General features: G+C 43.1%; 1 protein-coding gene across 2 annotated transcripts in view; it reads left to right on the top strand.

Annotated features, from left to right (window-relative positions):
- Window positions 1-17,690, top strand: part of GOLGA3 (golgin A3) — a 163,872-nt gene that overhangs the window by 87,386 nt on the left and 58,796 nt on the right. For both annotated transcript variants that reach the window (XM_085636240.1, XM_085636239.1), the window contains exons 12-15: window positions 13,988-14,065; window positions 14,153-14,416; window positions 14,584-14,678; window positions 17,366-17,582. In XM_085636240.1, the coding sequence (XP_085492366.1) occupies window positions 13,988-14,065; window positions 14,153-14,416; window positions 14,584-14,678; window positions 17,366-17,582 (654 nt within the window). The remainder of the gene's footprint in view (window positions 1-13,987; window positions 14,066-14,152; window positions 14,417-14,583; window positions 14,679-17,365; window positions 17,583-17,690) is intronic.

Raw genomic sequence — 17,690 nt, 5'->3', positions numbered from 1 at the left:
TCTTTCCGGCCAAGCTCAAGGTCCTGGACAATGATAAAACCCTATTCTTCACATCGCCTGTGGAGGTTCAACAGTGGCTGGATGGGGACTCCCATCGGCCACACCACTGGCGCGCTTAAGGGGATTAGCGCGGGAGTCGCTTCTGTGCTCTCTAATCTCAGTCTCGAAGCAGAAAAGGAGGCAGGTCGGCGTCCAGATCCAGGAGCTCCCGGTCTGGAACCCAGGGAGTGAAGCACGTTCACCTGTGAAGTGAGGGACAAGACTCCTTGCTGTGAACTGCTGTTTAACTTTATGGACCTTAAGGTACGGTCTTGATGGCCTGATATCACTGCTCCTGTTCCAGCGTAATAGACGTTTGGGGCTCGTCCGGAGGAGATATTGTTGTGTATGTTCCGGCTTTATGATGTGTTGAGGGGTGGACTTTGGGGGCACCGGGGAGTGGGGGGGGGGTGTTACTGTCTGGTAGTGCTAGACAGCCCTATCTTAGTTTCTTGTTCATTGGGGCAACAGGCACTCTGCTTTTTGGGAAGTGGGTATGTGGCATTCTACACTGAGAAGTTGCTTAGCAACATGAAACATGTCCATGTCATATTGGAATCTCTGATGTCAGAGAATGTTGTAAATAGGATTGTTCTGGAAAGTCAGTTGTTTGATGTAATGCTGCCTGATGGATGGGATCTTCTTTCATGGATTAAACTCACTGCAACTACTTACCTGTCTACCTTATTCTTTGGATATGGGGATTACTTCACTGGCGTAGTCGGCACAGGAGTAAAGAAGAAGATCTCAACAACAACGTGGCTGCATTTAAAGTTTAAAGGAGGAATTTAACTTCTGGTCTTCCGTTTAAAACAACTCCTGTTTTACCACAATTGAAGGACATTCAGGGGTCTGAAGGCCATTCATCTTAACGGAGTACTAAAAAAAAAAAAAGAAATTCACATGTGGTGTTTGGATCATCAGCACATTCCTACAAGCTGCGAGCAACGGTGGAACATCAATTTTTAATCAAACGAGGCTTTTTCATCGCGTTGTTGCACCTTGAACATGTGTGAGGATTTCGACGTTTAAGTGTTGTGTATATTTATACATGCGTAGACTGTTCCTGTGCTTTTATGGTGCATCGGAGAGCGTCGGAGAGCGAGGGAGAATTTGAGAACATGAAATGTGAGGTTATTTGAAACTACGTTGTTGTCGTTCTCTGGCGTGTGGAGATATTTAAAATTTCAAAAGTAAACATTGGGAGCTCGAGAGGCGTGATACCTTCTTACCCGGAACTTGGATTTTGCTCTATCCGGTTCGTTCCATGTTCTGCTTCTGCGTCGGCAGGGAACAGAGTCAGTGCAGCGGGTCGTAAAGCTTCCTTCATTGTTCACGATCCGAATCTTCAGTCGGAAGGCAGCGTCAGCATCAGCAGTCTCTCGAACGCTCTGGAGGGTGTCATCACGCACAGGCAGCGTCAGCATCAGCAGTCTTTCGAACGCTCTGGAGGGTGTCATCACGTACCACGCTATTGTTTGCGTGTGCGTGGGTGCCATTTTGGTTTCTGTATCCTAGCAACGGCACAAACTTTATCGGCAATCTTTGAACAGCGCGCATGGAAGTGCCGATTTCAATTTAAAGCAAGCAAAGGAAGAGTGTCCTGTAAAACGTTTTCATTTCCTGCGCGCAGGGAGGTGTCAATTTTTATTTTAAAAATTTTAAAAGCATGCAAAGGAAGTTTCATCAGGAGAGACACATAAAAGAGTCCTCTTAAACATTGTTTTATTTATAATAGTATGTGACAATATTCTAGTGTTTTTTTAGATATAGAAGGAGATTAATACTTACGGTCGTACATTATAGTACATTCTTATTGATAACGTTTAGGTTCATATTGGTTGAAGTCAAATCACGCAAACATGCAGAATGTTACGGCTGCTCCTTTCTTTTTGTCATGTCCTGGGTCACCTCCAATTAAGTGGAAAAAATGGAAGGTAGTTTTTGAGAGGTATGCCAGAGTGTGTGGACCATCTTTGAGCGCAGAAAGGAAGTCATCTCTGCTTCTGCATTGTTTAGGTTCTGAAGGTCAGGATGTATTCGATCACTTGCCAGATCTTCCAGATTCAGAGGCGGGGAGGTTGAATGATTATGAAGTATGTATTAAGAAACTTGATAAACATTATCTTCCTAAAGTTAGCACAATTTTAGAAAGATATCAATTTGCAAAGAGGATGCAATCAGCTGAGGAGACTGTTGAGGATTACATAACCCAACTAAGAAAATTAGCGTCATCATGCAAATTTGACAATTTGACGGATGAACGCATTAGGGATCAATTTATGTTTGGGTGCACTATTGAGAAAATTAGAGAGGAATTGTGGTTAAAGGATGAACCGACATTGGATGAGGTGTTGACTATTGCCAAACGAATTGAGCATTCGTTAAAGTGTGTTGCCGTTATTAAAAGGGACGCAGAAAAAGGGTCTAAAGTTGAATCTGTGAAAGTAGAGACTAAAGATCGCAATAATGAAGTAAAAAGAAATCCGGAAAAGGGGTGGTCTGAAAGAAAATGTTACAGATGTGGCAAAGCTGGACACCTAGCCAATGACAAGAAATGTCCTGCGCTCAATCAAACATGTTCCAAATGTAAACTAAAGGGGCATTTTACGGCGTTATGCAAAACAAAATATAAACCTAAGGTAAAAGAAGTTGAAATATACCAAAGGGAGTTAGAACAGTCGGAAGATCATGTGTGTGGGCAGATAGTAATACAGGTTGACAGTAAAGGTAATACTAAATCTTGTCCTTATGATGAAATCGTAGTAGATGGAGAAAAAACGAGAGTACTATTCGATTCTGGGGCAAAGATTACCATCGTCTCTAATGAGTTCTATAACTCGAAGCTCAAAGGAAAGATCAATTTAATGAAACCTGATATTATTCCTTTGGCATATGGTGGAGAGCCAATAAAACTCCATGGTTATTTTGTGGGATTGATTGAATATAAAGACAGGATGGCATCGGGGAAAATTTATGTGTCAAAGCGGGGTGATAGTATTATCAGCTGGATTCACCAGGGGGATTTAGGAGTGTATTTGGACCCCAACGCTAATCCGTGTATACAGCTAAGGGATAGGATCCAATCTGTGGATAGGAACACCAATGAGGAGTATGTTCAGAATTTAAGGAGGGAGTTTCCTAGTGTATTTAAGGAGACTTTAGGCTGTTTAATGGGGTATCAACATAAAATTCAGCTGAAAGGTGATGCAATTCCTGTGTGTTGTAAAGTGAGAAGTGTGCCATTGTCAGTTAAGGAAGACATGAAGAAGGAAATACAAAAGTTAAGCAGTAGTGGAATAATTGAGGAAGTAGAGGGATCAGAATGGTTGGCCCCGGTTGTGGCAGCACGCAAACCCAATGGCAATCTGCGTTTATGCATTGATTTAAGACAACTTAACAAAGCGGTGGTGGTGGATAGGTATCCATTGCCAAACATAACTGAATTGTTGACTTTACTTGATGGAGCTAAAGTGTTTAGCACCATAGATCTCACTTCGGCATATCACCAAATTGAGTTAGATGAATCATCACGGGATTACACATCTTTTGTCACGCCCTTTGGAACGTATAGGTTTAGAAGAATGCCTTTTGGTTTGGTGTCTGCCTCTTCTGTGTTTCAGAGGGTGATGGAGAGGGTATTAAAAGACTTACCAGGGGTATGTGTATACCAGGACGATATCTTGGTGTTTGCAAAAAATGAAGTGGAACATGACATTAGGTTGAAATCCGTTTTGGGGAATTTGTGCAAATATAACCTTACGGTTAAGGTGGAAAAATGCAAGTTTAGATCAGACAACATCAATTATTTGGGTCATAGTATCTCTGGGGAAGGAGTGAAACCTAAATCTGATTTAATTGAGACCATTATGAGGATGTGTTCTCCCTCTGACAAAACCGAATTGATGAAATTCCTGGGCATGATAGAATATTATGCAAAATTTGTTATGGACTTTGCTGTGGCAACAGTGAACATGAGGCGATTACTGAGGAAAGGTGAAGAATTTGTATGGTCTGAGATGTGTGAGAATGAATTTGTAGCCATTAAAAAGAAGCTGAGTCATGCTCCTTCTTTAAAAAGTTTTAACCCTGCAAGTAAATCCATCTTGGTGACTGATGCGAGTGAAAAAGGTCTTGGAGCAGTTCTGAAACAACACGGGACCGATGGCATGCGCACAATAATGTTTTTGTCAAGGAGTCTCAGGGATCCTGAGACACGATATTCAGTGGTAGAAAGGGAAGCTCTAGCGGTATCTTGGGCTGTCAAGAAGTTAAAGAAATTTTTGTGGGGTGTTAATTTTGAAGTCCATACAGATCATAAACCCTTGATTGAGATATTCAGTAAAAAGGGGTTAGACCTCATTTCTGGAAGGATAACTAAATGGATTATTGGATTACAGGAATACAATTTTAATATAAAATATATTCCTGGTATTGAGAATGGAATTGCAGATGTTCTTTCACGTTTAGTTCCAAAGAATAGTATGTGTGAAGACTGTTCTGATGATGATGAGGAGGATGAAATAGTGTGTGTAGTGGATCATAATATTATTTCAGAGGAAAGGTGGTTGAAGGAATTGAAAGATGATGAGACATTGTGTGAAGTGACATCTTTGTTAAAGAAAGGGTGGATGTCTAGTAGAGAGGGGTCTGAAGGCACAAGATTCTTTTGGACTATACGCAATGAATTATCGGTTGATAATAACTTGCTATTTAGGGGAACAAGATTGGTTCCTCCTGCTAGCCTTAGAAAGGAATTAATTGATCTAGTGCATGTGGCACATTCGGGTTTGTCAAAAAGTAAAGAGAGACTACGCATGTCATATTGGTGGCCTGGAATGGACAACATGATAGAGAGGATTATCAGGGACTGTGTTACTTGTGCAGTAAGTGATAAAAACAAATGTGTTCATGTACAACCTATGGTCTTGAGGAAACGCCCTAGTGGTCCATGGCAGGAAATTGCTTTGGACATTGTTGGTCCTATTCAGGAGAAAGGATCGCAAATTTACATTTTGGTTGTTATTGATATGTTCTCTAGGTGGCCTGAGATTTTCTTTCTATCAATTATTAATACTTCTAAGGTGATTGAGTGCTTGAAACTCTTATTTGCTAGAGAATGTTTTCCAAAATCAATATTGTCGGACAATGGGGTCCAATTAGTTTCGAAAGAAATGGAACAATTTTTAAATGCTAGGGGTATTATTCACAAGACCTCTGCTCTCTATCATCCTGAAGCCAATGGGATGGTGGAAAGATTTAATAAGGTTATCAAGGAAACCATAGCTCTGGCTAAAGGTGTGGAGTTGGATTGGAAAAAACAGGTTTTGGAGAAAGTTGAAGAGTACAGATTGGTTCCTCATGCAACAACAGGGAAGTCTCCTTTTTTGTTGTTTCGTGGTAGAGTACCCAATACTAGTGTTGAACCTTATTGGGTTAATAAGTATGAACTTGCTAAAGGCAAAGAGTGTGTGTGTGATGGTGAATGCATGCTAAAACTAGAAGATGAGAAGGCTAAATCTAGAAAGGCATATTTTGATGTGAAACATGCAGTAAAGAAAACTAAAGTAAGTGTTGGTGATTGGGTTAGGATTAGATGCCCTGGGTTGTTGGGGAGTTCTATGTCAAAATACATGAAGCCCATCAAAGTAATTAAAACATTTAATAATGCTATCCAAACGCAAGACCATAGAATTTGGAATCTGAATAGAGTTGTAGTGTGTAATAATATGCAGAACTTAAATAAAGAGTTGGTTTCTGCTAAGGATGTGGAGGAGAAGGAGCTAAACTCTCAAAGAAAGTCTTCAAGGATGGTTAAAAAACCAGGTTATCTTGCTGATTTTGTTTGAGGTAATTTTGCAACTTTTATTTATTCATCTATATTTTTTTTTTTTTTTTTGTTTTTGTTTTTGGAACGGTGATGATGGGTTCGGTACAAAGGTTAGGTTGTGTTAAGATAATGTTATGATAATCTAGAGGGTAGCTTAATGTTAAGTTCTTTTAGACTTTGTATTAGTTTAATGTGCTTGTATGTTCTAAAATGAGGAAGGGAGATGTGTGGCATTCTACACTGAGAAGTTGCTTAGCAACATGAAACATGTCCATGTCATATTGGAATCTCTGATGTCAGAGAATGTTGTAAATAGGATTGTTCTGGAAAGTCAGTTGTTTGATGTAATGCTGCCTGATGGATGGGATCTTCTTTCATGGATTAAACTCACTGCAACTACTTACCTGTCTACCTTATTCTTTGGATATGGGGATTACTTCAGGGTAGTTTTAGACCTACGAGGCAGGTGGGGTGTCGTTGTTATGGGGTTGTGCATTCTTAGTATGGTTCTTTGTTGGGTTCTCGCTTCAGATATTATGCGTCCCTTTCGGATTCAGATGACCTCTTTAGACGAGCTTGGTCTTGTTGCGCGTAGGGGGGGTGGGTTCTCTATCTGGTGGGGGGAAGGGGATGGCGTAGGCTCATCACATGGCCAGACGACTTAACAAAAAGCTGACATTCCTCTCCTGGAATGTGAACGGCCTGGGGGTCAAAATCCAGTGCACCATGATCCTATAGTATTTGCGCCGACACTCCCCAGACCTTGTCCTGCTCCAGGAGACGCACCTGAAGGGGAACAACTACTTTGCCCTTAATAGGTATGGATACATACTGCAAGTCCACGCGGGTTTCACGTCTGTATCCAGGGGCACGGCCATACTCATTAAAAATGCGATCCCTCTGGTGATACAGTGCACATAGTGCAACCAATTGGGTCGCTATGAGGCCTTGTCAGGAATTTGGGAGGGGCAGGCAGTAAATATATGCTCAGTATACATTCCTCCGCGGTTACACAAAATAATGTTTCTGGATCTCAGTCAGCGTCTACTAGACTTCCCGCCTGGTCTGTGCTACTGGGAGGTGACATGAACGACACGCTCACGTCAGACATAGATGGGGAAACTCTCCCCTTGGGAGCGAAGGAGTCTCGTCCACTGTTCTCATTCACTAGGGCTCTGGGTCTGTCGAACCTCTGGCGATGCCAAAATACCAGGTCTAGACAATATACTCATACCTCTGCGGTGCATGGCAGCGGGGCTCGGATTGACTACATCTTTACACACACTACCTCGGCGGGCCTCTTTCAGGGCGGGTGCCATAAGTCGCGAGGTACCTTTGATCATTCACCGGTGGAGGTGCAGCTTCACGGGCCAGTTTGTGACTGGTCTCTCCCTCCGATATTGGATATCTTCCTGTTTTGGGGACCAGGACATTCGGGAGAGCTTTGAGAACCGCACTGAACTTTACTTTGCTGAAAATGTCGGCTCTGTTAGCTCCGCTGGGATCCTCTGGGACATGTATAAGGTAGGAGCGAGGGATTTTGCGCAGGCGGCGTGCGGTGCCAAACGTAAGGAAACACGACTCCGGTGCGAGGCGCTCGAGCAGGAGATACTCGCCCTGGAGCGTACATTGGCAGCGGGCGCATGGGAGGCCGAAGGGCTTAAGCACTCCCTCAAACTTAAAGAGCGATCCCTCCGAGACCTAGCCGACGATGCGGCTCGGGCTCACGCGTTTGCCACACAACAGAGAATATACGAACTGGGTGACAAAGCTAATAAGCTGATCACGTGGCTGGAACGGAGGAACAGGAGTCGCACCTGGGTGTCCGAGATTCGGTCTGCAGATGGGATACAGGGTGGCACAGGGGGGGCCCTAACGGAGATATTTGTTGAATATTCTGAAAACGTTTACCAGTCTCAGTCCACAAGGTGGGGAGCCGGAATGCACTGAATTTCTGCGTGACATTTCTCTGCCGTCTCTTGAGTCGGGGGACAGGGAGATGCTAGAGTCTGCTTTTCAGGTGGAGGAAGTAGAAAACGCCATGAGAGATTTGCAGTCTGTGAAAGCGGTGGGCCCGAATGGGCTCCCCCCTAAGCTGTTTAAATGTGTAGCGAGCAAGCTAGCTCCCTACATGCTTGACATGTTCAAGGAAGCGTTCGAAGTGGCGCAACTTCCAGAAGACACGAGAATGGCAACTTTCGTTCTACTCCTTAAAAAAAGGAAAACCGCGTGACTTTTGCAGCTCTTACTGGCCCTTCTCCCTCCTTAATTTTGAGGCTAAGGTTCTAACTAACATTATCGTGAATCGGCTGGGCCCGGTTGTGCAGTCTCTGATTCATCCGGATCAATCAGGCTTTATGCCTCATAGGTGCACGAGGCTCAATTTAGGACATTTATATGGAGTCATGTACATGACTCTGAGCCAGCCCGTCGTTCCAGCCGCTCTCCTCTCGTTAGACGCAAGGATGGCTTTCAACAGCATTGAATGGCCGTATCTCTTCGCTGTTCTTGAAAAGGTGGGCATTGGCCCAAAGCTGCAAAGGTGGATTCGGTTATTACACACCGGCCCACTGGCCCGATGGCCCGCGTTCAGGTCTACGGGGTCGTTTCACGAGCCTTTGCACTGCAAAGGGTGACGCGTCAGGGGTGTCCTCTGTCCCCGATGCTATTTACGCTGGCCCTGGAGCCCCAAGGCCAGCGTAATCTCATATGCGGACGATATCCTTCTTTACGCGCATCGGCCTCGACAAACGTTTCATCGACTCATACATATAATAAGGTCCTTCGGCTCCTATTCCGGACACCTCATCAATTGGGACAAGTCCCTGTTTTTTTCTCTAGCTGGGGACCCGCCGGTTCTAACTTGCGACGAACCCATCTTAAAGTTGACAAAGAGAATTACAGGTCAGCCCTCGCTCTCTATCACAAAAACATTAAGCGGACTCGCAAAACCCATATAGCCCAACAATTAAGCCAAGCTGATAACAGCCCTAAAGCCTTGTACCAGATTTTGAAAGCTTTCACCTGCCCCAAAGCCTGCAAACTGGAAGAAAATTTCTCTGTCTCTCTGCAATAAAATTAGTGCTTTCTTTATACAGAAAATAGACACCATCTATAATAAAATCACTATGACTAGTTGTTCTCTGCCGATAGACACCACATCAGTACCTCCCCCTAGCATTAGGCCAAAAACACTGTTGAATTTTCCTCCTCTATCGCGAGAAGAGACTGAAACGTTAATGTGCAAGGTAAAATCAGGCTCACCTCTGGACGTCCTACCTGCTAGAATTTCAGCCTCTCTTGCCAATTTGCTATCAGATCCCATATGTTCTTTTTTGAACTTATCTCTGAAGGAAGGCCACCTACCTTTAACATGGAAGGCAGCTCAGATCATCCCAATCCAGAAAAACACCAAAGCTTCCATGGAAGACCTCTCAAACCTTCGCCCTAGTTCCCTCTTACTTTACCTGAGCAAAGTTCTGGAAAAACATGTTAATAAACAACTATCTGACCATATTGAATTGACCGGCTACCTAGATCCATCTCACTCAGGCTTCCGCCCCAAACACAGCACGGAAACTGCACTGGTGGCTGTAACAGATAACATCAGGCTTGCGTTAGATCAGGGCCAATCCACCCTCCTGGTGCTTTTAGATCTTTCCGCCGCATTCGATACGGTCGATCACCAGACTCTGCTCAGAAGACTGAGGGAAGCTGGGATTGTGGGAGTGTCACTGCAATGGGTGACTAGCTTCCTCTCTATTCGCCCCCAGACTATTAATCTGGGCCCATACCGGTCCAACACGAAAGAACTGACCAAGGGAGTGCCCCAGGGCTCATGTTTGAGCCCTACCATGTTCAACATCTACATTGCCCCCTTGGCCGCACTGCTAAGGAACTAGGGGTTCGTCCCAATATCCTATGCAGACGACACCCAACTTACCTTCTCCTTCAACAAGACATCCTAGACAGCCCAAGCCTCCTTCTCTTCTGGCATGCTGGCCATCTCACAATGGATGAGAAATAACTTCTTACAACTGAATGCAGGAAAGACGGAAATCATGCTTTTTGGAGAGGCTCCGCTATTATGGGCACCAAGCTGGTGGCCTAAAGAGCTGGGAACTACTGATCGCGGCCAACGAGTCCTCTCTAAATCGCCTCCAGGTGGTACAAAACACTGCATCACGTTTAGCTTTAAACGCCACTTACAGATCAGCCTCACTCCCTCTCCTACAACAACTACACTGGCTACCTGTACGGAAACGTGTGAAGTTTAAGATCTGCTGCCTGACACACAATACAATATGGGGCAACGGGCCCTCCTATCTGGCTCCACCAATATATCCCCCTAAGGGACCTGCGATCACTGTCGAAATCCTTGCTCAAAATCCCCAGGATTAAAAAAGCACGAACAGGAGGAAAGGTTTTTTTCATTCAAGGCACCACTCGTATGGAACCAACTTCCATTGGCCTTAAGACAATGCCCAGACCACCTGAAATTCAGAAAGGCTCTGAAAACTGCCCTTTATTAGATTAGCTCACTCACCATTACAACTTCTTCTGCAAATTCACAAGTGCCGAGATACCCCTCAGGGGGTGATTCATGCGCTATACAAGCCTACAAACTAAACTAAACGTTGCATTATATAGGGGACTGTGGTGGGTGCCACGAGGGGTTTTGAATGGGTTTCCCGGGAAGGTTTAGAGACTCACTCCAGTGGGTTGCGGGCGGCATTGCCTGCAATTTGAGTACACTGTGTTTTATACGACGTGGCATGGCCAGGACTGGCAACTGCTTTGTATGTATATCCTTGAGCTGCTTATATCTGAAGCTTGTTTTGCTTTAATAAAAAGAATCTTTAAAAAAAAAAACAGTATCAGTGCAGCTGCGTGCTCTTTCAACTGTTTGAGGGGTTTGTCAACTTGGCTTTTTTAGTTTTCTGCGCCATTCTTTATTTTTGCTTTGGGACACTGGGTTATCGGTTTATTATTGTGCACCTCAGTCTATTGCCATCGAAACAAGAAATGTATGGGAACTTGATGTAGGTTTATGCAGATTCCTTATTTTAGGATGTCTTCTTACTGAGTCAGATGCTCCCAGCTCAGTGTTGGAGTTAAAGCGGAACACACGCTGGTAACTTAATTGGGGTTAGCTTGTCAGTCGTGACACTTGGCAAATATAAACCACTGAGCCATATGTTTCTTCATTTTTTAGATACATATGGCACCTCTCTCACAGATAAAAGGCAGATGAAATCTGTACATCCAGACACAAACATAGAGCCTCTTATGTGTATGTCCTACTAGCAAGGTCTGGAATGACCTTTCGGGGTCCAATCCTTTCTCATACTGCATTTTAAGTGTCAACTAACTAAAGCTATAAAGATTAGGTTGTGGAAATTTCTCAATGACATTACTAAGAAATCCTAATAAAGGAATCGTAAAAGATTTTGTCAAGCCTACGCCAGCAAGCACATTATTCACATTTGCTCTTGTAGATTGGTGTTACCTGGGGCCTTCTGGTGATTGATCGGGTCATCTGATACACATGTCTAGGCATAACTCCTCCATGTGTAAGGAATATACAGTTGCCTTTGGGCACAACCTTTGTACAAGTCCTTCGAAGTAAAAGGAGTGAAAGCCTGTACCCCTTGTTCCCTTCTTTAGAATGCTTTTGACCACCGGCAGGAACATAGTATTGTGAAGTTTAGACTTCCCAGGCACACTTTCCTGCTCACCCCAAACTCCTTGCCCACCATATCCAAACAATGTACTTGTTTTGGCCGTCAACCATAGAGAGTTAACATAAATCCTCTGACCTATTCAGCCATGAAAAAATACATTTAAAACCCCAGTTTTGCTGCAAACCCAATTTGACCTGAACAGGGCTTGATGTATTCTGCCTGGGTGTCTTATTTTCAGCCATATAATCTCTTAATGCCGCTCCATTGTATGAGCACCTGAATGTGCTCTTGGCAGCATGCTTTCCGGTTTTCTTTATCAGCTTCACGCCAACACGGATATGGAGATGAAACGAAGAAAGATTTCAGTGATTGAGAGTAATAGTTTTCTACCCCTTTATTTATGAAAAAGGAAACCTGGTGAGTTACAGTACATAGAAAAAGAGGAAATCTTCCCCTAAATGACTGACAGCCAAGCTTTTAAGAAAATAAACCTATTTGGAGCAGCGCAGATAATAGCATACTGCTCCTGGTGAAAGTTGTAACCTATGCTTGTAAAGATCCGTATTCTGCTTTTAATGATTGTTTTTCAGAAAATAAGTTATTGTTTTATGACCGCAAATATCCGTGGACATAACGTTGTCTAATAAGAGTTCCATCAGATTAGCAATACATTGGTATATAGTTCAACAATAAGTTTCTACTTTATGTCAGTAAATCCAAATGTTAAACTCGATTTGGTAAATCGTGCAGAGGGATTAACACATCCTTTTCAGACAAGCTGCTCGACGTGTGACATTATTCTTTCAAGTCTCATCCTTTCTTACCATATTCAACCAAATTTCATCGGTTTGAAGATCTCATACGTATCTTTTTTACCATAGCTCCTAATAGGTGGTGTGCTGCTGTAGCCAGTGTATCATTATCCTTCTGTTTGCAAATAACATTAATAACTGGTTTATTTATATTGATTTTTACTCCTATTCGGTTTCTTAGGTAGCCATAATATACAGTGTGTTAGGAAGTGTGTCATTGGTGTCACAGTCACCCTTGTCAGAGAGGTCACCACCTGTCTCCAGTAGTCGTCAGCTGCCAGACTGGACCATGGCATGTGCAAAATGCTTGCTCTATCCTTTTGGCAGCATGGGCAATCTCTCATCCTAGCTGTATACATTTTGTATGTGTGGAGTAAGATGCACCCTGTGTAGTATTTTAAATTGATTGAGGTGGAAACGCCACCCCGTAATACGTTGGTGCTTTAGACCATGAGCACAAGGTGCGCGGTCCTATAGTAACGCTTTAAAGATATTATCAGTCTCACTCCCTGTGTGAGATTGGCGATCATGTTTATAGTTTGAGATTCAGCGGGACGTGCTGGACATCCATACCAAGTTCGTCCCAAGCTTCTGCTAATTTTGCAAATGTCAGGAACTCTCCTATTCCCATTGCAAATCTGTGCCTTGCTTCGTCAAGGAAAATAAATATCTCCCCTTCATACATATTGCCTACTTCACAGCATGCTCCCCTTTGAGACCAGTATGCGGCTACCATCTCACCCCTTGTACGATGGACCCTGGTCTTGTGTTTGTGTATTGGAAGTTGTGAGTTAATGTCACCTGTACGCATCTGAGAGGAGACCACTAAGGATTCAACAATTCTCATCCACCAGCTCATTTATCTGCTTGTGGTATTTGTTGGCTCTGCTGGGACAAGGCTTTATTTTGATCAGTGCTACTTTGCAAGGAATAAAACCTTATTGCCTGAGACCTGGAATGCATAACTTGATCTTCTGGCTTCAACTCAGACTTTTATGTCATCTGCCAGCCGCCAAATCTGAGCAGTTTAATTATGTCAATTAAGTACAAGATCTTGCATTGCATTGGCTTTTGCAATAGCAGAGTATTTACTGTAGGTAGATTGGGATAGTCTCTCTTTAGGTGTTTGATGCGGTGGTTGGAAGAGACTCTTGAGGATTTCGTGTTTGGTTTGTGGATGTGAGAAGGCTTTGGATGAAACATTTGCTTGAGCAGGTGGAGGGAATATTCCAATGTTAGGCTTTTATTTAGGAACATGATAATGTTTGTGGAGTCGATGTTTGCTTGATCAGGCGATAAATGTTGAGTGCTTGACGTTTGCTCCGTGGAAGAATATAATATTTGGTTATATGTTTGTTGAGAGTAACTGCTTTTTGGGTCGTGCTTTTGCCTGGGTGAAACAACATACTGGCCTGTCCAAGATCTCTGAGGCATACCACAGGAGTTCGGCTTTGGCAGCTACTCACAGTGGACGTGCATTATGGTCTTGGAGGTTTGCAACACGCACTGGTGGCACACTGAAGTTTGCTAGGGGACGGATAAACATGCGTTTTTATATGATGCAGGTGCTTGATTGGTGACATGCTGACACTGAATCCACGTCTTTTTCCTGGCACTGGTAGGTGGAGAACCTGCAGCAGGAGAATGCTACTTTGAAGAAACAGACTCAGAAAGCGAAGGAGCAGTTCCTGCAGCAAAAGGTGAACGCTTACCCTGCATCAAAGGCATTGCAGCAGTAGGAAGGCACAGGGCGAGAGGTAACTTGTGCCGCTTTGCTTGTACCCTAGGTCATGGTGGAGGCTTACAGGAGAGACGCCAGCTCCAAGGATCAACTGATCAGTGAACTGAAATCCACCAAGAAGAAGCTGGACTCTGAGCTGAAGGAACTGAGGCGGGAGCTCATGAAGCTGCAAGGGGAGAAGAAGGCCGTGGAGATGGACTATTCAAGGCTGAAAAAAGATGTGGTTGATGTCCGTCAGCAGATGGAGGAACTGGAATCCCATCTACAGGCAGCACAAGACGAGCGGGATGAAATGGAATCACAACTCCAGGTATGTCTAAAATGTGAAAAGTGTATGAAGAGCACGTTATCATGTTTAGGTTTCTGTTCATACATGCTATTTCATGAAAAAAATAGCAAACTACAATTCAAAATAGCTCATCAAATGAACCAGGATGTGTAATGTTTAATACCATTGTTTCCCTTTCCCTTGCATAGTCTTTGCGGTTTGATCGAGATCAGCTGACAGCTCTTACTCAGGAAAATGATTCTTTAAAGCAGCAAGTGGAACAAATGCAAACTGAAGCCAAAAAGTAAGTGCTGTGTCACTGTCTTCTGTGCTTATTTTGTACGGTCAAGTTTTGAAGATTAAGTCTTCAAAGCAACAAACTGCTATGGGCTCCAGCTAGCAAAACATGAGTTAATCTTTGTATTTACGTTTTTCATGAAATATTATTTTGGCTCTGCTGGTGTTCCCAAATACTGAGTTTGTGCAGCTGTGTTAAAATGTCTCATGCACAGATTAATCACTTGCTTAAGGATGTACACTGTGGTCACCCAAGGGGCGGAGGTAGACGAAGTACTATTTCCCAAGTTCATCTGATCTTGAACTTCGCAAATGAAAGTACTGAATAAGCAACACTGGGAATCTAGCTGCACATCCTGCCCTCGATTAATTGGCCCTGATCAGGTACAAAACATACAGATGGGCAACAGCGATTCTGAGTCACATCAGACACTAACCCTGTGATTGATAGGTGTTACTGCACAATGACGGGCAGGGTGATACTTCCTGAATCAGAAATATAGGTAATTGGCATCAAATAGTTTCTTTCCTGCTATCGCATTGTAGTAGCTTAACATCCCAGTGTACACGATGACCCAACCACTGATCATTTTCTTTATGCTGGGATGTTACTCCTGATGCAGACCTGCCATGGACAGTTTTCATGTGTCCGACTCTAAAACCTTTCACTCTTTGATAATTACATTACTTGAAGCTTTTTGGATCATAAGCTATCAAGCCCATTGTAAGGTAAAAAGATAGGGTGATGCTTATGTGGCACTTTTGATGAGATGCTTATGGTACCACTGGGACACAATTGCTTTACCAACTGATATTGCCCCATTGATACTGAAAGGAACATTATCATTGTCTGATCTTTGCTCCTTTGGCGCTATTTAATAAAATGTATTCTATGTAAATTACTGCCATTAGGGATATCCACCTGATAGGTAGAAATCTAGGTTTCTAGAAAATAAAGTCTGAAGCTGGTGTGGGTGTACCTTGAAGGGTGGGATGAGCTAGAGAGGTCTTGGCAGCTGTCATACAAAAGTAGTTTTAAAGTGTGTAATACCTTTTTGAAATATGTTTCAAAACACACACATTAAATTCATTTCATGATGATGGTATATGTCATGTGAGTACTGAAAACTCTGTACCCCAGATAATGGAATCACTTGTAAAATGCAGTTTTAAATCATGCCTTTCGACCCTTAATATTTCAAATTGCAATATAAGTGCCTCAAACCATGGATGTGCCAGCCTACTTGATTTCTTTGCATTAGGCATGTGTGTTGCATTTCTTTCTATTGTCTGAAAATGTTATATTTGATTCTTTTAAAACTGTAACATGAGTGTTTCTGTTTTTTTGTTCTTACTTTGGAGTTGATTCTGTTATGCTGTGGCAGTGGGTGTTGTACTGTAAAAGCAGCATGAGAACTAGGAGAGTCACTCTGACATTGTTTATTTTCTTATGGAACAGTGCATGACCAGCTAATAAATTATTGTAGTCTATACTTTTTTTTTAGCAGATGCACAGGCAAACGAGGACGGATATTCTGCAAAAAATAATAAACTGGGTTTTTTTTCAAATTTGAAGAGCAGTTTTCTAAAAAATTGTGTGTTAAAAGTTTCTATTTCTCAGACACTTAACATTAAAGGGTAAGGCAGAAATCCTTGTAGGCATTGTAGAGTTAAGAAACAATTGCACAATGGGCAACTTACATGGGTCTGACGGTTATGTAAATGTTGACGAACACTTCATTCATGTAAGGATACTCACTGTGTGCCCCGAAATATAATTTTAATTGTTAGTGTCATAACCAGGTGAGGGTTGATTTGTGCCCTTCTCAGCTTAGTATTTTGGGATTTTTGATGGATGGATACCTTTAACTGCCGATTCCCCACCTTATTAATATTTGTCACTCCTCAGTCCAATTTACCTCTCAAATAAATTCTCTCCTCACAATTACTTTTGGAGGACATATGTTTGTTATTCTAGACTTTGAGACAAGATCAAATATCTCCAAAAAGGGTCCCCAAGCATGTCACCTTTTGGTGGGTGAGGACTCGTGCTTCTAAAAGAAGACTCCTCTTCTGACCTCAGTAGGTACTTTTCTGTTCTGCTGCTGTTGTTCAAAGAAGTCACAGGTATATCAAGGTTACCACTCATTCTCGGTCCCAATCTCCTACCAAGGATTCAATACCTCAACTGGCGTAGTGTCCACACTCTTGCCTACTGGAGTTCCCAAAAAGGCTTTCTTTCTGAGACATATTCCACCAAGAGTGGAGCTCGGGACTCCTGTAGACTTTCGTAGCAGTAAAGAGCTATGGCTCCTCCATCAAACAGTGATCTCTGTGACAGGCACATATAGACAATAGATGCCCTCTGCTCCAACAAAGAGAGGTGTGGTCTTTCCACCAGGCCATCCATCTTGGAGTAAAACTGGGACAGTGCGAAATGCACTCTGGTGTGTTTTTTCCTGTTTATTTCCAGCGTACATAACTGCACTGCAGGGCTGTACAAAAGATAAGATGGAACACAGTCCAAACACAGCATGGAGGTCTCATTTCAGTCTCGAAGCAGTAGTGGAAGCCAGGGATTTTACTGATCAATTGAAATAAAGTACAGAGATGCTGAAGAGCCTGTAGTTGTGTGAAGGTGTTTGCAAGGAGAACAACTGTGAAGTGACTTTAATGACAATCATTTCCTTTTAGAGCTATCACAGAGCAGAAACAGAGAATGAAGCGTCTGGGGACTGATCTGACCAGTGCTCAGAAGGACATGAAGCTGAAGCACAAGGCCTACGAGAATGCAGTCGGCATTCTCAGCCGTCGGCTCCAGGAGGCTCTGACAGCCAAGGAAACTGCTGAAGCGGAGCTCAACCAAATGAAAGCTCAAGTGACCGAAGGAGGAAACAACCAGGTGTTTCAGGTAGGTAGAGGATTTAGCTGCAGCTCGCTTTTGAATGCTGCGCTAAGGAAAGGGTAGAGCTGCAACGTTTTTCAGGCCACTCATGTTTGATGTATTTTTTTTATCAGC

Source organism: Triturus cristatus, chromosome 11, assembly GCF_964204655.1.
Source record: "Triturus cristatus chromosome 11, aTriCri1.1, whole genome shotgun sequence".
Taxonomy (NCBI): Eukaryota; Metazoa; Chordata; class Amphibia; order Caudata; family Salamandridae; genus Triturus; species Triturus cristatus.
Note: the sequence above shows the minus strand (reverse complement) of the source record. Positions and strands in the feature narration are given on the sequence as shown.